We start from the raw sequence: 20,364 nt of genomic DNA, 5'->3' as shown, positions 1-20,364 counted from the left end.
GCCTTTGCCCTTACTATGTCACAGGGGCTATCGGCGCCATTTTGATTACTGGCAGCCGACAGCCCGAGTGCAGGAGATGGCTCCAGGACCCCCACTGGACCACCAGGGATTTTTGGCAAGTCTTGGGGGGGGGGGTCAGGAGGGTGGAGGGTTGTAGTAAATTAAATTTAAAGGGTTGGGATGGGGTTTTTTTTGGGAAACGAATACATATGTAACTAATGAACGGATCGGGGTCCCCTGAGAACAGATGCAGAGAACGACGCAACACACTGTTCAAGCTGTGCACTTGCATAGGGCGGCGGCCTGGAGGGGATGGCAGCCTCAGGGCTGCGACCAAATTAAGAGAGTTGCTGGCGCCGCTGCACAGCAAAGAAGAAGAGAAGCCGCGGGACCACAGTGGTGAAGAGGAGAGACTTGCAGGGCTGTAAAGCAGTTCCCAACCCATCTCCCAGCGAAAATGCAGCAGTGGAGGACTGCGTGGCGAACAGAAGGAGGAACCATAGGGCTGTGCGGCCATTCGCAAGCCACTGCGTGGCAAAGATGATTGATTTGCAGGGCCGCGCTGCGAAGAAAAGTAGAGCTCTAGGGCCGTGCGGCGGTTCTCAACCCACTACATAACAAAGATGATCGATTTCAGGGTTGCATGGCGAAGAAAAGGAGGAGCCATAGGGCCGTGCGGCGGTTCCCAACTGCCGCATGGCGAAGATGAGACGGAGAGACATGAGGTCAAAATGAAGAGCTGCAGGACAGCCAGAAAAAAAAAACCCAAGTCACCAGGCAGCTCCCAACCTGTCCCGTGGAAAAAGCAAGGGCCAGGGCTAAGCAGGAGGAAACCTGTGTGTGTCTATTGTCTAAGCTTGTGTGTGTCTGAGCATGTATGTGTGTGTGCACGTGTGTGTTTGTATCTGAGTATATGTTTGTGTGTGTATATCTGTGTGTGTGTGTATGTGTGTGTGTGTGCGCGTGTGTGTCTGAGTATATGTTTGTGTGTGTGTATATCTGCGTGTGTGTGTGTTTGTGAGCGCGTGTGTGTCTAAGTATATGTTTGTGTGTGTGTGTGTATATATATCTGCGTGTGCGTGCATGTCTGAGCATATTTGTGTGTGGGGGGTGTCTGAGCATGAATGGATGTATGTGTGGGTGTCTGAGCGAAAGTGGAGTGTGTGAGGGTGACTGAGCATAAGAACATAAGAACATAAGAAAATGCCATACTGGGTCAGACCAAGGGTCCATCAAGCCCAGCATCCTGTTTCCAACAGTGGCCAATCCAGGCCATAAGAACCTGGCAAGTACCCAAAAACTTAGTCTATTCCATGTAACCATTGCTAATGGCAGTGGCTATTCTCTAAGTGAACTTAATAGCAGGTAATGGACTTCTCCTCCAAGAACTTATCCAATCCTTTTTTAAACACAGCTATACTAACTGCACGAACCACATTCTCTGGCAACAAATTCCAGAGTTTAATTGTGCGTTGAGTAAAAAAGAACTTTCTCCGATTAGTTTTAAATGTGCCCCATGCTAACTTCATGGAGTGTCCCCTAGTCTTTCTACTATCCGAAAGAGTAAATAACCGATTCACATCTACCCGTTCTAGACCTCTCATGATTTTAAACACCTCTATCATATCCCCCCTCAGTTGTCTCTTCTCCAAGCTGAAAAGTCCTAACCTCTTTAGTCTTTCCTCATAGGGGAGTTGTTCCATTCCCCTTATCATTTTGGTAGCCCTTCTCTGTACCTTCTCCATCGCAATTATATCTTTTTTGAGATGCGGCGACCAGAATTGTACACAGTATTCAAGGTGCGGTCTCACCATGGAGCGATACAGAGGCATTATGACATTTTCCGTTTTATTCATCATTCCTTTTCTAATAATTCCCAACATTCTGTTTGCTTTTTTGACTGCCGCAGCAAACTGAACCGACGATTTCAATGTGTTATCCACTATGACACCTAGATCTCTTTCTTGCGTTGTAGCACCTAGTATGGAACCCAACATCGTGTAATTATAGCATGGGTTATTTTTCCCTATATGCATCACCTTGCACTTATCCACATTAAATTTCATCTGCCATTTGGATGCCCAATTTTCCAGTCTCACAAGGTCTTCCTGCAATTTATCACAATCTGCTTGTGATTTAACTGCTCTGAACAATTTTGTGTCATCTGCAAATTTGATTATCTCACTCGTCGTATTTCTTTCCAGATCATTTATAAATATATTGAACAGTAAGGGTCCCAATACAGATCCCTGAGGCACTCCACTGTCCACTCCCGTCCACTGAGAAAATTGCCCATTTAATCCTACTCTCTGTTTCCTGTCTTTTAGCCAGTTTGCAATCCATGAAAGGACATCGCCACCTATCCCATGACTTTTTACTTTTCCTAGAAGCCTCTCATGAGGAACTTTGTCAAACGCCTTCTGAAAATCCAAGTATACTATATCTACCGGTTCACCTTTATCCACATGTTTATTAACTCCTTCAAAAAAGTGAAGCAGATTTGTGAGGCAAGACTTGCCCTGGGTAAAGCCATGCTGACTTTGTTCCATTAAACCATGTCTTTCTATATGTTCTGTGATTTTGATGTTTAGAACACTTTCCACTATTTTTCCTGGCACTGAAGTCAGGCTAACCGGTCTGTAGTTTCCCGGATCGCCCCTGGAGCCCTTTTTAAATATTGGGGTTACATTTGCTATCCTCCAGTCTTCAGGTACAATGGATGATTTTAATGATAATTTACAAATTTTTACTAATAGGTCTGAAATTTCATTTTTTAGTTCCTTCAGAACTCTGGGGTGTATACCATCCGGTCCAGGTGATTTACTACTCTTCAGTTTGTCAATCAGGCCTACCACATCTTCTAGGTTCACCGTGATTTGATTCAGTCCATCTGAATCATTACCCATGAAAACCTTCTCCATTACGGGTACCTCCCCAACATCCTCTTCAGTAAACACCAAAGCAAAGAAATCATTTAATCTTTCCGCGATGGCCTTATCTTCTCTAAGTGCCCCTTTAACCCCTCAATCATCTAACGGTCCAACTGACTCCCTCACAGGCTTTCTGCTTCGGATATATTTAAAAAAGTTTTTACTGTGAGTTTTTGCCTCTACAGCCAACTTCTTTTCAAATTCTCTCTTAGCCTGTCTTATCAATGTCTTACATTTAACTTGCCAATGTTTATGCTTTATCCTATTTTCTTCTGTTGGATCCTTCTTCCAATTTTTGAATGAAGATCTTTTGGCTAAAATAGCTTCTTTCACCTCCCCTTTTAACCATGCCGGTAATCGTTTTGCCTTCTTTCCACCTTTCTTAATGTGTGGAATACATCTGGACTGTGCTTCTAGAATGGTATTTTTTAACAATGACCACGCCTCTTGGACATTTTTTACTTTTGTAGCTGCTCCTTTCAGTTTTTTTCTAACAATTTTTCTCATTTTATCAAAGTTTCCCTTTTGAAAGTTTAGCACGAGAGCCTTGGATTTGCACACTGTTCCATTTCCAGTCATTAAATCAAATTTGATCATATTATGATCACTATTGCCAAGCGGCCCCACCACCGTTACCTCTCTCACCAAGTCTTGTGCTCCACTGAGAATTAGATCTAAAATTGCTCCCTCTCTCGTCGGTTCCTGAACCAATTGCTCCATAAAGCTATCATTTATTCCATCCAGGAACGTTATCTCTCTAGCGTGACCCGATGATACATTTACCCAGTCTATATTGGGGTAATTGAAGTCTCCCATTATTACTGCACTACCAATTTGGTTAGCTTCCCTAATTTCTCTTAGCATTTCACTGTCCATCTCACCATCTTGACCAGGTGGACGGTAGTATACCCCTATCACTGTAGTCTTCCCTGATACACAAGGGATTTCTACCCATAAAGATTCAATTTTGTATTTAGTCTCATGCAGGATGTTTATCCTGTTGGACTCTATGCCATCCCGGACATAAAGCGCCACACCTCCTCCCGACTGCTCCTCTCTGTCATTGCGATATAATTTGTACCCCGGTATAGCACTGTCCCATTGGTTATCCTCTTTCCACCATGTCTCTGAGATGCCAATTAAGTCTATGTCATCATTTACTGCTATACATTCTAATTCTCCCATCTTACTTCTTAGACTTCTGGCATTATCATACAAACATTTCAAAGTTTGTTTTTTGTTTGTATTTTTATTCTGCTTTTTAATTGATAGGGATAAGTTAGAATTTTTTAGCTCAGGTGAGTTTTTAGTTACAGGCACTTGGACTACTTTTCTAATTATTGGAACCTCACTGTCGGGATGCCCTAATTCTAATGCATCATTAGTATCCTTTAAAGATACCTCTCTCCGAACCATGCGCTGCTGAGCGACTGTCGGCTTTCCCCTTTGTTCTAGTTTAAAAGCTGCTCTATCTCCTTTTTAAAGGTTAGCGCCAGCAGTCTGGTTCCACCCTGGTTAAGGTGGAGCCCATCCCTTCGGAAGAGACTCCCCCTTCCCCAAAAGGTTCCCCAGTTCCTAACAAAACTGAATCCCTCTTCCTTGCACCATCGTCTCATCCACGCATTGAGACTCCGGAGCTCTGCCTGCCTCTGGTGACCTGCGCGTGGAACAGGGAGCATTTCAGAGAATGCTACCCTGGAGGTTCTGGATTTAATCTTTCTACGTAAGAGCCTAAATTTGGCTTCCAGAACCTCCCTCCCACATTTTCCTATGTCGTTGGTGCCCACGTGTACCACGACAGCCGGCTCCTCCCCAGCACTGTCTAAAATCCTATCTAGGTGACGCGTGAGGTCCGCCACCTTCACACCAGGTAGGCATGTTACCAAGCGATCCTCACGCCCACCCGCCACCCAGCTATCTACATTCCTAATAATCGAATCACCAACTATGACGGCCGACCTAACCCTTCCCTCCTGGGCAGTAGGCCTTGGGGAGATATCCTCAGTGCGAAAGGACAATGCATCACCTAGAGAGCAGGTCCTTGCTACAGGATCCTTTCCTGCTACACCTGGTTGGTGCTCTCCCATTATGAGACCTTCTTCCTCCAAGGCAGCACCAGGGCTGCCAGTCTGAAGTTGGGACTGGACTACTATGTCCCTGAAGGTCTCATCTATATACCTCTCTGTCTCCCTCAGCTCCTCCAGGTCTGCCACTCTAGCCTCCAGAGATCGGACTCGTTCTCTGAGAGCCAGGAGCTCTTTGCATCGCATGCACATGTACAACTTCTCACCGGTGGGTAAAATATCATACATGTGACACTCGATGCAAAAGACTGGGAAGCCCCCCTCTTGCTGTATGTGTGTACGTTTGAGCAGAAGCGGAGTGTGTGTGTGGGTGTCTGAACATGTGCATGTGAGAGGAAGCATATGTGTGAAAGAGGGAGCATGTGTGTGAGTGAGAGAGGGAGCACTGAGACAGATGCAAGCTCTAGGGATGATGGAATAAGAGGTCTAAATAGTAGTAAGTTCTTTTTGAGCAGTAAATTCTTCAGTTTATATCAGGAAAGTTTGAGGTATTGAAGCATAGGGTGTTCTCTTCGTATGTGTGTTTGAGCATGTGTGCGTTTGTGAGTGTGAGTGTGTGTGTGTGTGTGTGTTTGTGTGTATGTAAGAGGGAACATGTGTGTGTGTGAGGGAGAGTGCATATGTATGTATCTGTCTGTTTAGATATATATATATATCCACAACAATCTCAGAATGACTAGAAATCAAAGATTTCCAGGTATGGAGAGTGTGAATTATTTTATCCTTTTTAATTTTTAGATGCTCTTTGATGTGTCTGCTGTTTCGAAATATTTTATTGGTGTTTGAGAAATTTAAAACAAATTGTTTATCAGTTTTTAATTATTGGATCTTCCATTCAGAGGCTGTTTTGAAAAATTATTTTTTATTAGTATGTTTATACTATTATAATTAATGTATTTATTGTATTTCTTGATTTTGTTTAATATCTGACTTTCCATTGTTGCATTGCATAGAGTCTGACTTGTTGCGGTTTTCCTATTCAGTTTTTGCCTGCATGTTTCTATTATGCTTTATGGTTTCTTTTTCCTGTATTTGGTGAGGGTCTGCCTGTGTTCTGCATGTGTGATCGAGGAGGGGTAGTCTAGAAGGTAGGAATCTATAGCAGCTTGATTTCTTCTATTTTCTGAATAGGAGGTGTATTGGTATTTTAAGGCCTGGTGTAGGGTTGTTACTTTTTAAAGTGCTGGCAGTTAGTGCTGTTTTGGTGTGAGAAGTTTATTATATTTTAATTGTAATTTACCCGTGGCTTTCTGAGAGTCAAACCCTCATCTAACACGCATTACAGTAGCCCAATGCCATATGGGTTCCAAGTGTCGTTTTTTTTGTAGGATTTTCTGGTTGGCACCAAGGAATTGCATACAAATACATATGATATTTTTTTCACCTCAGAAGACTGTACTTTGAATAATATTTTTCATGTAAAATCTGTTATTATATATGCATAGTTTTTAACCGTGTACATGGAGAGGACAGGAGGCTGGGTGCAAGGGTATAAGATTTGCTTAGGGCACCTAATACTCTTGTACCAGCAAGTTACTGGAAGGAGCTGGGCTTTTTTTTTTTTTGGCAGGCCCGAGACAGAGAATGAATGAAGTGGAGCAGCACATTAATTGTTCGCACAGGGCAGCCAAAAAGCTAGCATCGGCCCTAAAGACTGATAATAAAATAATGAATGTTTTTCTTTTCCTTTTTTCCTCTCCCTGCTTTCCTTCGGTGCAGGTGGCAGGTATGGCCCCGGCGTGTTCCGTAATGCTGACAATCGAGCAGGAACGAGTGAAATGCCTGGGCAGCTCAGAGTTTGAAAATCATACATTAGGTAAGCATCTCCTACAATGCTTAATTTGCAGAAAAGTTAGATGCCATTTATCAGTGTGTGGGGGTGTTTTATTTTAAAAAGCAACACAGAAAAACATGTAGAATATGATTGGATGCAAACATTTAGAAATCTGCCTGGCTTCTGGGCAAGTAGTTCAGTATAACTTGTCCAAGCTCCTCAGTCAGAGGACTGCAGTGGTTTGACTTGTGCTGGTGCCGCGGATCCTTCTAGAAAACTATTTTCATTAAGCTGAAGGGAAGTGCTTTGCCCCTGCCCCCAGTTAAGTGCTCTGGCCTTGGGTTTTCTCTCTTTTTCTTCTCCATGATCTCACCTCACAAAATATAATGATATTTTCCAATGATTCAACACCTTGACTCTGTTTTGCTCTGCTATTAAGCAATTGGTTTGATATTACCGTTAACCCTCTTCAAACCTTTAAGGCCTAGCATTTCTACTGCTGATTTATATACAAGACTGACTCAGACATTACTTTTTTTTTTTAATTGCGATTTGGAGGGTAATGGTTCACACAGTTATTAGGGAAGCTTATGGTAATCTGCAGTCAACATAGTTCTTGCAGTCCATTAATAGCTTTCTTTTTTTAAAATTAAGTGCAGTTATGCATTGCAAACCAAAGCAGAGGAATTGAAAGGCAGACTGAACAAGAGGTTGCATCCATGGTGAAATTCCTCCTGTTTCTGCAGTTTCTTTTAATTGTACTAATGGGATGCCATATGTTAAATAGCACATTATTCTACCAGACTTTAGCAGACAACTTTTTATATTTCATTCAGATTCCAATAAATAGGAAACTTGTTTAGTTTTAAACGGTGATACTGTGTGCTGGAGCAAACTCTTATAAGCTGTAGCTGATGACGATTTGATTATTTTGTTTTTCATACACTAAAGCCCAGCAAATTTCGGGCATAAATAGGTACCATTTTTCTTTGCTTTGAAGATGTGCATTTCCCTTAATATGTTCAAAATCAGATGTGGATTGTTGAGGAGAAAGGTGGCCAGAAATATTTATTTCATATCTCTTTCTTTTGAATTGCATAATTTTTATTTCAAGATTCCAAGTGAAAGCTTACATTTATCATAGGTCAGAACTTTCTAAACATGTCCAGGGGACCCCACAGCCAATCAGGTTTTCAGGATATTCATAATGAATACGCATGAAAAAAATGTGCATATCATAGAGACATGGTATATGCAAATTTATTTCATGCATATTCATTGCAGATATCCTAAAAGCCTGACTGGCTATGGGGTCCTCAGGACAGGTATGGGAAGCCCTGTCATAGGTAAAGTAGAGTTGCTTACCTGTAACAGGTGTTCTCCAAGGATGTTAGTCCTCACACATGGGTGACATCATCAGATGGAGCCCTGACACGGAAAACTTATATCAAAGTTTCTAGAACTTTGACTTGGCCACATTGAGCATGCCCAATAGGGACCCGCTTCAGTCTTATTTGAATTAGACATAAACCAAAATATAGGAGAAACCCTCCACGGGGTGGTGGGTGGGTTTTGTGAGGGCTAACATCCTGCTGTCCTTGGAGAACACCTGTTACAGGTGAGCAACTCTTCTCCGAGGACAAGCAGGATGGTAGTCCTCATACATGGGTGAATCCCTAGCTATAGGCTGTCCCCAACATTAAAGGGGACCAATAGACACCCAAACTAAGTGCCAACGGGCACAACAACACTGGTGTTGTTGGTAACAAGAGGGGAGACAGCCTGAACCCAAACAATGGGCCCTAGGTGGGAGAGAGTTGGGTTCTACACCTCAAACAGTTTCTGAAGGACAGATTAGCCAAACCTACTATTGCATCAGCCATCCCTATCCAATCAATAATGAGATGTGAATGTGTGGAGAGAACTCCACATTGCAGCCTTCCAGATCCTCTCTATAGGGACTGCTTGCAAATGGGCCACTGATGCTGTCATGACTCGGATAGAATGAGTGTTGACATCATCCCCAAGATGAACTCCTGCCTGGGCAGTGGGCATAACAGAAGGAGTCAATTTGATAGTGTCTGTTTGGCAATACCCAACCTATTTCTATCAAAAGAAACAAAAAGTTGGGTGGACTGTCTATGGGCTTCTGTCCACTCCAGATAGAAAACTAAGGCTCTCTTGCAGTCCAAATTGTGCAGGACTTGTTCACCTTGTTGTGAATGTGGCCTGGGAGAGAATGTTGGCAGGACGATGGACTGGTTAAGATGGAAGTCCATTACCACCTTAGGCAGGAACTTAGGGTAACCCTGCATGTGCATCCTATCATGGAAATACTTCATATAAGGTGGATAAGTCACTAAGGCCTGTAGTTCACTGACCCTGCATGCTGAAGTGACTGCTACCAAAAATATGACCTTCCAGGTCAGGTATGTCAGGTCACAGGAGCCCATTGGCTCAAAAGGAGCTTTCATCAGCTGAGCTAACACCACATTGAGGTCCCAAGACACAGCGGGATGCCTTAGGGGAAGCTTCAGCTGAAGCAGGCCCTTCATAAAGTGTACAACTATAGGCTGTACAGAGCTTGGCATACCTTCTACACTAAGGGGGTATGTGCCAATTACACTAGATGAACCCTAACAGAATTTGTCTTCAAGCCAGCTTCCAACAAGCATAGAAGGTAATCAAGCAGTTTTTGTGTGGGGCAGGAGAAAGGATCTAAGGCCTTTTGCTCACACCACACGGAAAACCACCTCCACTTCAGTCCATAGGACTTCCTAGTGGAAGGCTTTCTAGAAGCCACCAGAACTGAGACGTATATTCTGAGAGATCGAGTAATTGAAGAATTACCCTCTCTACATCCAGGCTGTGAGTGACAGGGCCTGAAAGTTGGAATACTGCAACCTGTCTTGATCCTGTGTTGAAATCTGGGGAAGTCCCCGGACTGGTCAGTTTCTGGATGAATAACTCCTGTAGGAGTGGAAACCAGACCTTTCTCGTCCAATGAGGATCATAGTTCCTCTGTCCTCATGAAGTTTCAAGAGAGCCTTTGCTACCAGTGGAGTTGAAGGACATGAATACAGAAGACCTTTGCCCCAGTATTGTGCGAGGGCATCTGAGGCTGGTTTGTCACGTGTCATGTACAGAGAACAGAACTGAACCTTTGTGTTCCAAGGCACTTTCAGGCTTCCCCAGAGGTGGAAGATCCAATTTGCGACCCCTTGGTCCAGAGACAATTCATGGGGTCTGAAGGCATGACTCAGCCTGTCTGCTAACACATTCTCTACGCTGGGTAGGTACATGGCCCTGAGTGCCATCCCATGAGAGAGGGCCCAGGACCAGATTTGAACTGCCTTCTGACACAAACTTCCTTTCTTGTTAACATACCAATTTGCTACTTGGTTGTTGTTTTGAATCAGGACAACTTTGTTGGACAGCTGATCTCTGAAAGCCCATAACACGTAACTGATCCCCTGGAGCTCCAGGAAGTTGATTTGACAACAGCATTCCTGGACAGATCAGATACCTTGAGTGCTGAGCCCATCTACATGAGCTCCCCAACCCAGGGGGGACACATCTATGGTTAGAATAATTTGTATAGGAGGGCGTGAAAAGGGAATTCCTGGTTCCAGATTTGAAATTACCTGCCACTGGAACAATGAGTCCCGGAGGTGCTGAGTGACTCGGATGCATTTCTGGAGGTTCTGCATGGCTTGATACCACTGCAACTCAGGGTCCATTGGGCTGATCTCATGCACAAGTGTGCTAAGAGAGTGACAAGAACTGTTGCGGCCATGTGAGCCAACAACATCAATATTTTTCAAGCCAACACCTGCTGGCTCTGTTGAATCTCTGCTGCAGTGGTCATCAGGTAGATGGACCTTTATTGAGGAAGGCCTTTGCCTGAGCCATATCTAGCAGGGCTCCTATGACGTTCAATTGTGGTGTCGGGCTGAGATGGGACTTTGGCTATTTGATGACGAACCCTAGTGACTCCACCCAAATGGTCAGGTGCAAGGACCTGAAGGCCCCTGCCTGAGAGATGCTTTTGACCAGCTAATCGTCCAGATAAGGAAAGATGTTCACTCCCATCCTGTGCAGGTGCGCCATCACTATGGCCAGGCATTTTGTAAAGACATTTTGGGCTTATGCAAGCCCAAACAGCAAAACATGATACTGGAAGAGCTGTGTTCCCACCATGAATATGAGATGCTACCAGTGACTGGGAAGATCTTGATGTAGGTGTACATGTCCTTCAGATTGAAGGAACATAGCCAGTCCCTTTTTTGCAGTAAGGGGGATCAAGTTGCCCAGGGAAACCATCTTGAACTTTTCTTTATGGAAAAATTTGTTCAAAGCCCTCAGGTCTAGGATGAGATGGAGTCCTACTGATTTCTTTGTAATCAGGAAGTACCTGGAGTAAAATCCCTGCCCTCTTTGCCCTGGTGAAATGGACTTGATCGCGCTGGGCATTAAGAGGGAGGAGAGCTTCTTAAGTAGTACCTGCTGATGTGTTACCGGGCCTCAAAACAGGCTCAAGGGACAATTTACCATGGCACCTAAAAGGTTTAATTGGTAACCCTGATGGACGATGGAAAGAACCCACTGTTCTGAGGTTACACTGGGCTACCAGTTTGCAAAGAACTATAGCTTTCTCCTGGCAGATTCATCGCCCGAATTACAGGTGACCAGGCTAGGCTCCCTATGACGGTCAAAACCTTGCCCTGGGAGTTGTATGAGGCACCAACTGGGCCTTTGGAGCTCTTTGCTGCTTGGGACAGGTGCAAGAGCTCTGAGGTTGTGGACGAGAGCAAGAGGGAAGAGGATAGTACTTCCTTTGGTGAAAGAAAAGCTTCTTCTACCCTGATCTCGCAGACCTCCTAGGTGAGGAGGATGGTCTGAAGTGCTGAACAGGAGTTGCTGGAGGATCTCATGGTGGTTCTGGAACTGGGCCACTGCATCCTTCACCTTATCTCTGAAGAGATTCTTTCCAGTGCACAGCCTGTCAGCGAGTCTTTCCTTTAGCTCCGGTCGAAATCCAAGGCTCACAGTCATATCATTCTGTGAGTGCTGATTCCCGCTGCAGAGACATTTGATGCTGTTTCAAAATCATCATAGGCTGTGTGGGCCTTGTGTTTTCCACACCCCAGGTTCTTATGCACCAGCAACATGAGGGTGTCCTGCTTCTGCTGAGGCAGATGCTCGGCCACCTCCCGCACCTGCTTCCAGATGTCCCGCGAGTACTGGCTTATGTAGAGCTGGAAAGAAGCTATGTAGATAATGAGCATAGCTCCCTGAAAAACTTCCTCCAAAGAGCATCCATCGCTCTGAGATCCTTCCCTGGGGGCATCAAGGAATGGGTCCGAGAATGCTTGGCTCTCTTGAGAGCAGATTCAACCACCACTGATTGGTGAGGCACTGACACTTGTCAAATCCGGCAGCCTTCTGAATGAGATAAACCATGAAGCCTTCTTATTAAAGGGAGGCACTGTGACACTGTGTTCCCAGATCCTTAAGGATGTTGTGAATCGGGCTGCCATGACCTCCTTAGAAGGCTCCACAAGCTGGAGGATCTCCAGAATTTTGGGCGGAGCATCCTTTTCAGTTAAGAACTGAAAAGGGATGATCTCTGCCATCAACCGTACAAACCATGCGAAGGTAAGGTCCTCAGGTGGGAACTTCCTTCAGTTTTCTAGAGGAGAATGGTCAGAAGGGGGAGCATTGGAAGCTTCGTCAGAGATCTCCATTGAGTCATTATCCCAGGGGTCATAAGGCTCCTTATCCTCTGTGTCATCGACCAGGGATAGGGCTCTGGTTACTTGGCTTTCATCCAGTGGTGCAGGCACTGGATAAAGGAGCCACAGGCCTCAGTGGCTCAGCTGGCCTGGGGGGAGCTTCCCCCTCTAAGGAACTGCCCACGACCACTGTATTGGCAGGGGGAAGCACCATTGCCCTGTCCATCAGCACCATCCCAAGAACCAAAACTGGCTGGTTTGGTAACATGCTGCTGAGCACATGTAGAGGCTTCAGCAGTGGCTCCAAGATAGATATTGCCGGTGCTGTCAGTGCCTCAGTGACAATGCTCTACATTGCTTGTTCAACAGGCAGCTGCACACGCCTCTCAAGCTCCTCCTCAAACATTGCCAATGCCAAAACCAACTAGGAGGGAGGAGGTATGACCAAATCTTCCTTGGAACCAAGAGGAGGATCGGTGGCTGGCACCAGGACTGATGGAGTCCATGGCTCACACCTGGCATCAGTGGAGGACTGGCAATCCTTACCACATTGTCATTTTGGGGGCATCACAGCATGAGCCAGTTCATCCTTTTGCCCAGCACTGTGCATCAATGAAGCAGCTTCTGTATAGTCCTTTCCCAGTGCTGATGATGAGGAGCCCAATGTCCTCGGCCTGGAGGAGCTTGATGATAGTCGGTCTCTGATGCCCCTATTAGCTGACAGAAATGATAGCCCCACAAATTATGTTGTCCATCAGTGCAGCTCCTTGGTCCCTTGATGTCAATGCCTCTGATAATGATGGCTCAGACTTTTTGACCCAAAGAGTCACTCCATCTTGTCAAGTCAAAGTCAACGTCCCTTAGGGTCATCTGGGCACAACTGCAACAACCATGATGAATGTGTCCCCCATGATGAATGCGTCCCTGGCGGAGGATGCATTCATCATGGGGGTCCATGATGGTCATAGTCCTTGGGCATTGAGGGCATTGCTTAAAACCAGATGAAGCCATAATGGGACAAAAGGAAAGGGATGCTAATTCAAACTTGATGGCAACAGACATCAATGATCGGCAGGCACTGACTGCACCGCCGCCCCAGGGAATCGACATGAAAGGAAACTTACCCACAAAACATAGAAATCCCTGACTAAAAGTTAAAGGGAGAATGGAGAGGGACCCAGTATCAATCTCTGGTAACAGCAACACAAGAAACGCAAAAAAGCTGAGAGAAAGGGTTTAGGAAATAGGCCAAAAAGTAGGCCAAAAAACAAGGCTCAATGACCACGGTGCTGTAGCTGCATGGAAAAAAAGAAACTGAAGATGGACCCTGTGTGGATGTGTGGTATATGACATGCTGGGCATGCTCAATGTGGCCAAGTCAAAGTTCTAGAAATTTGGCATAAGTTTTTCATGTTGGGGTTCTGTCTGATGTCGCCCATGTGGAGGATTACCATCCTGCTTGTCCTCAGAGAATACTTTTGCCCTGATGGCTGATTAGACAGATAGATATACCAAGGCATTCTGCATCTGTTGCCATTATTACAATGTTTGGAAATTTTCATGAAATAAATAACTTGATGACCTTTGGGTTTTTTAATTTTTCAGTATTGTTCTGTTTTGGTGCACCTGCAATTTGTAGGCCAGTTCTATCACCTCTTTAACAACATGTAAGGCTATATATTTGCTGCAACCACCAACTGTGGCTTTATGGGGTTAAATTTTCACTCATATGTCTAACTGCAGAACTATGCACACCATTTCAAAACACACAAAGCAAATCCAATTTTCATACATAAGATATGTGCACTAGATGACTTTGAAGACTGGCGTGCTGAATGAGTAACTTTTGTCTGTTGCAAAACCACTATGCAAAGTTATATGTATAACGCATTAAAAATTCATTGACATATGCAAACCTTTAACATGTTGCCTGAAAGTCTTCTTTTATGTGTGAATACACAGGGTCAAATTATGTATATAACACATTATGGGGTAGATTTTAAAAATTTGCGCGATCGCGTACTTTTGTTCGCGCACCAGGCGCGAACAAAAGTACGCTGGATTTTATAAGATACGCGCGTAGATCTTTTATCTGTTTGTGATAGCTCATTCCCAAGTAGAGTGTCTCTATTTTCCCTGTACCATGATGAACTATTTAACTATTGCTAATTTTAAAAACTACTAAATTTCATGATTTTGTGTTATCTGGCCTTAATTACGTAAAATTACTTTAGTACGGTAAACATGATAGTCCTGTACAAGATCATTGATGCTAGACTGGAATGCTAGCAAGAAAAATATAGTAATTATGATACAGAGTCCAACCAATTACAATTAGTAAACAGTGAACATATCTTTCCTGTGAATATAAATAACTTTCTTGTATTTGTTGAAACTTAGCAAAGCTACATATTGTAATGTTTTCCAACCCTGTTCTGGATGAATTGTGTATCCATGATAGAGATATTAGGAAGTTGCATTGTAATTAACTTAGATTCCATCTTCTTTCAGCAGAGTAGCATAGCTATGCAAAGTCTTTAGGTTTAGATTCCTACATACACTGACCCTTCAGATTGGCACTGAACTATATGTTGCGTGTCCAGGCCGTGTGGGTGCCTCGACCGGGCCTGCTCATCTTCCGCCTTCAGCTAACTCCGGTCTCGCTGCTGCTGCCAGCTCCCGCCGTCCCCCTCGCTCACCACGGCCCTCTCTGGCTTCCTCCATGCCTGTTGCTTGTACCTGTCAGCCATACTGAGCAAATGGCCTTGAAAGTGTTGTGCGTCCCAGCCGTGTGGGTGCCGCGACCGGGCCTGCTCACCTGGCATTACCTTCCACAAGCGCAGGCTTGCCTGCTGCCATGAACCCCCGGTGCCCCCATCGCTCACGGCAGCCTCCCTCGGCGTCTCCGTCCCTGCAGGTCTCACAGCTCCCGTCAGAGCTCCGCGTCTTTGGCAGGCTCGGCCCTGCCCCTAGGCATGCGCATGGCCGACCTCTCCTCTCTTAAAGAGAGCAGCACGGGAAAACCCCGGGAATCACACGCTGATGACATCACTAAGCTTCCATATATAAGGTAGGGCTCAAACCCCTGATCCCTGCCTTGGCAATCGGGTCGACATCATTGGTGTGATAGTTTGCCTCTGTTCCAGTGTCTCTTGCTCCAGTGTCTCTTGTTCCAACATCTCCTATTCCAGTGTCTCCAGTCCCAGCATCTCCTTCCCAGGTAGTACCTATCTGGACTGACTTCTTGGTACTGACCTCTGCCTGCCTGACCATTCTCTTGCCTGCCGCCTGGAACCAACCACTGCCTGCCTGACCATTCTCTTGCCTGCTGCCTGGAACTGACCACTGCCTGCATGACCACTCTACTGTCTGCCACCTGGAACCGAATCTCGCTTGTCACAACTACGCACGGACTGATTCTGGTATTGAAGCTTGCTTTGGCTGACCTCTCTTGGCTAATACTCTGGCTCTGACCCTTGCGCTTCACTCAGACACTCTCTTCTGGCTCTCATTGACCATTGGACTAACACACTTGGATAACAATCGCGGCCTCCATGTGGCTAGACCTGCAGGTCCGGAGGACCTCCCTGAATTACTGCCTTCCCGAGGTCTCCGGAGCTTCCAGTTCAGATTTAGCTTAACCGCTCTGCATCAGCCGCCCACCCTTGCTCGTGGTGGGCACACCTCTTTGATACTCCTGGAGACCACCAGAGGCCCACCTAAGTCCAGGTGGTCCGGGTACCCAAGGGCTCAATCTGCAGAAACCTCGGACTGTTATTGGTGAAGCTCTAGCTAGCCTCTGTCTCCTTGTGTGCTCTGGCTCCTGGTGGCAAGCGCTCTCTGGGTCCGACCAGAGGGCTGTACGAATCCTGCACCAGGCCAATGGTACACCTCCAACACAACAGAAAGGTGTCCAAAATAATGAATGAGAGAGTCAAATGCCAGCCACAAATAATAACTACTTGTTGCATGGAAGTGACTGAGCATCTATCATACTGATAATGCAATAGAATTGTCATCTAAAAGAAAAGGCCTATAGATGATAGATAATGCATAACTTGTAATGTCTATAGCAGGGGTCTGCCAGACCATAACAGGGAGTCCATGAGCTGTAGGAGAAGATGGAAAAGACTGATAGACCACCACTGGATCCTATCAAATGACGGCTGAAGAGTAATGAAGGCCAGACAGACCACCAGCATACCCCATCTCACTGGTGGCAGAAAATGCAGCAGGCTGCAGGACTATCGATGCATCCCATCTTGCTGGCAGCTGAAGAAGGAAGCAGGTTACTGGGTCACTGGCACATCCCATCTCACCAGCAGCAGAAGAATGAAACAGGCTGTGAGACCACCAGCGCACCCCATCTTGCCAGCAGCAGAAAAACAAAGCAGGCCATGAAGCTGCTGATGTACCCCATCTCGCCGGTGACAGAATGATGAAGCAGGCCATGTGTTTGAGAGAGAGCTTGTGTAAATGAGAGAATGGGAGCTTGTGTGTGAATGAGAGAGAGAGAGCATATGTATGTGTGAATGAGAAAGAGAGAGAGCCTGTATGAGAGAGGGAGCCTGTGTATGTGAGAGTATATATGTTTTAGAGAGAGGGAGAATGTGTGTGTGTGTGTGTGTGAGCATATATGATTGATAGGCAGCATTTGTGTGAGAGGGAGGGAGTGTGCTATGAGCATGTGTGTGTGTGAGAACATGTGAATGAGAGTACATGTATGAAAGAGAGAGGAAGTATAAGTGTATGAGAGAGCATGTGTGTATGAGAACATATGAGAGAGATTGAGAGCATGTATGTGTGTATGAAGTGAGAGAGTGAGAGCATGTATGTGTGTATGAAAGCATATGTACATGAGAGAAAGTAACCGTATGTGTGTGAGAGCATGTGTGTATGAGAGAGAGGGAGTGTATGTGTGTGTATATGTGGTGTGTGTGTGTGAGAGAGAGAGAGAGAGAGCGTGTGTGTGTGTGTTTGAGAGTGTGTGTGGTTTTTGAGAGCATGTATGTGAGACAGAGGGAGGGAGCATGTGTGTGTGAAAGAGAGCATGTGTGTACAAGAGAGAGAAAGCATATGTGAGAGCATGTGTATATGAGAGAGAGGAAGCTTGTTTGTGTGAGCATGTGTGTGTGTGTGTGAGAGAGAAAAAGCATGTGTGTGTGAGTGAGATAAACATGTGCATGTGTGTGTTTATGACAGAGAAGAGAAAGTTTGTATGCCCTCCTCCCCACCCCTACTAATCCATGGCAATCTCAGGGTGACTGGTATTCTACATACGTTTTCAAGTATGTAGAATGGAGAATTTTTAAATCCTTAATAATTTTAGTTTTTGGCTGTTGTTTGATGTCTGATGTTTTGAAATATTTTATTGTGTGGGAAATTTAAAAATAATTTATATATATTTAAATTATTGGATTATGTGAATGTTTTATGAGGAATTGAGATATTTCTGTTTTTCCAATGTTGCAATGCATACAGAGTCTGGCTTCTTGCAGTGTCCAGTTCAGTTTTTGTCTACACATTTATATTTTTATTTTTGGTCTCTGTATTCTGTATTTGGTGAGGATCTGTGTGTGTGTTCTTCCTGTGACCAAGGTGAGGAATTTTTCTATATAGGGATCTGTAGCAGCCTAACTTATTTTCCTAATTGGAGGTGTATTGGTATTTTAGGGCTTGATATAATATTTGTAGTATTGCCTTTTCATAGGTAAGATGGTTATGCTTTGAGTCTAGCAGTTAGGGTGTTATGGTATAGCAAGTTTCCTATAGATTCTGAGTACATTTTTTTGCTGAATTTTGTAATATACAATATTCCTGGTAGTGAAGGGAGTTTGTGCTGCTGTTACTGAGGTGACAACTGAATGTGAATATTAATTTTCTGTGGTGAATGGTAAGGGAAAATGTCCTTGTTCTGCTCTGCATCCTTTGTTGGGGGAGTTTCTGTGAACACAGGGTATTGTAGAATGTGAAGTGCAGATTTTATACTGGGATTTGTCCCACTCCTTTATATAAGAATTTTTGATTAATGCTCTTGAATAATTTTTAATGGTAATTTTACTAGATGGTTGAAACTGATCAGGTGTTTGTTTGTTACTTAGAAGGTTCTTCTGTCTAGAGATGCAACTGACATGCATGCCCAGTGCCAAAATGTTTGCAGCAGTGCTTCATGCTTTATAAGCAGGGGTGTCCTGTGTCTGCATATATGGAATCTAGTGACAGGCATATGTGGATAGAACCATTGGACCCCTGCCAAGATCAAACTAACAGAGTGGTTTCCCTATCACAGGTGATTTTCTTAAAAAAAACAAACAAAAAAACCACCAAACCTCTTTCCACATCTCTCTGTTAGTTATGTGAGCTTGTCTCAAATATCCCTTACAGAAGGTGGAAAATGTGTAACAGAAGTAAAAGTATGACTTCTGAATGCAAGTAATGGCTTGAGATAGTAAGATTTTTCCTGAGGGACTTAGATTTAAATGCTACGGAAAAAGTTACCGAGTAAAGAATGCAGAAGTGAAATATGGACTTATATTAAAGACATCATGAAGAAAATGTATGCATTTAAAAAGGGCTGATCTAGGTGAATTCTGAAGATTAGCTGGAAGGCTATAATTTCAAGTGAAAGATTGCATGAGGGGAGGTGGATGAACCTGGTTGAAGTATTGGCCATAAAGGACATGAGATTTGTTGGTCATGCATTCTGAGCAAAAACGAGGCAATCTAGTACTAAACAGCAAGACAGAGGGAGAGAGAGAGAGAGAAAGGAAACAGAGAAGTCTGAGGTAACGACATTCAAAAAGAGTCAATACCTGGAAACAGGGTTAATACCTGGAAGAAAGGTTAATACCTGGAAACAGTGAGAAATGGGTTGCTGTAGTTGCCAGTCTTTATATTGAAGATGACACTGATCATGATGATCATGATGCCGATTAATAAAGCATATTATGAATTTTTAAAAAGTGTGATAATGCATTTATTGCATAAGATTTTCTGAATGATACCAGATGATAAAGGATACACTAAGACAGTCCTGACTTTTGTCACTTTTCATTTTAAGTATTTGTAGTAATTTCTGAAGAAGAGTAATATAGCATAATCCCACCTGACTGAGTTTGTTCTCTAGGATAGTTAGACCTGGTTTCCATAAGAAAACAAAATATGCAAGGTAATATACTTTTCAGTCCCCATTTATACAAATAGATCTCATGAATATTCATTGTGGATATTGTGGAAGCCAGGGTGAGTTGGTCCCCTGAACAACTAGAATTGTACACCCTTGCTATTCCTGGAAAATGATTCCATGAACTCTGGAACATTTCATGCAGCCTGGTTGTATTTATTACCATATGCAGACTTCTCTCCACTGTTGCGCCGGAGGTGGACTCTTGGACCAAGGAGAGGTTGACACGGCCCTTGGGTAGGAACCTTCGGGCCCTCCCTGTCGGCAGGCGGAATAGGCTAGGGTACGGAGGCCGGCTGGCGCTTCACCTATACCAGCCCACGTTCCGCTTGGGTTGAGCCTTTGGGTGCCGGGGATGGCAGAACTTAGGTGGGCCTCCATACGATGTTGTGGACGAAGAGACCAGGGAGGTCAGGCTTGGAAAAGGCAGGCGTAGTCAGGCAAAGCAAAGGTCAGGCTTGGAGAAGGCAGACGTAGTCGGACAAAGCAGGGGTCAGGCTTGGAGAAGGCATGCATAGTCGGATGAAGCAATGGTCCAGTTTGGCAATCCAGAAAACAGGAACTTGAGGCCAGGAGACAACTAGGAGAAGGAACCTGTTGCAAATGCAATTACCAACAACTAGACCCGGCCTTAAATACCGGGCTAGGTGACATCACC

At 44.6% G+C, this 20,364-nt stretch overlaps 1 protein-coding gene across 3 annotated transcripts in view; it reads left to right on the top strand.

Moving 5' to 3' along the window:
- The window catches only part of VIPR1 (vasoactive intestinal peptide receptor 1), a 510,641-nt gene that overhangs the window by 123,860 nt on the left and 366,417 nt on the right, over window positions 1-20,364 (top strand). For all 3 annotated transcript variants that reach the window (XM_029588347.1, XM_029588346.1, XM_029588348.1), the window contains exon 2: window positions 6,734-6,830. In XM_029588347.1, the coding sequence (XP_029444207.1) occupies window positions 6,734-6,830 (97 nt within the window). The remainder of the gene's footprint in view (window positions 1-6,733; window positions 6,831-20,364) is intronic.

This window comes from Rhinatrema bivittatum, chromosome 2 (genome assembly GCF_901001135.1).
Source record: "Rhinatrema bivittatum chromosome 2, aRhiBiv1.1, whole genome shotgun sequence".
NCBI lineage: Eukaryota > Metazoa > Chordata > Amphibia > Gymnophiona > Rhinatrematidae > Rhinatrema > Rhinatrema bivittatum.
The sequence above is the reverse complement of the archived record's forward strand: the minus strand, read 5'-3'. Positions and strand labels throughout refer to the sequence as shown.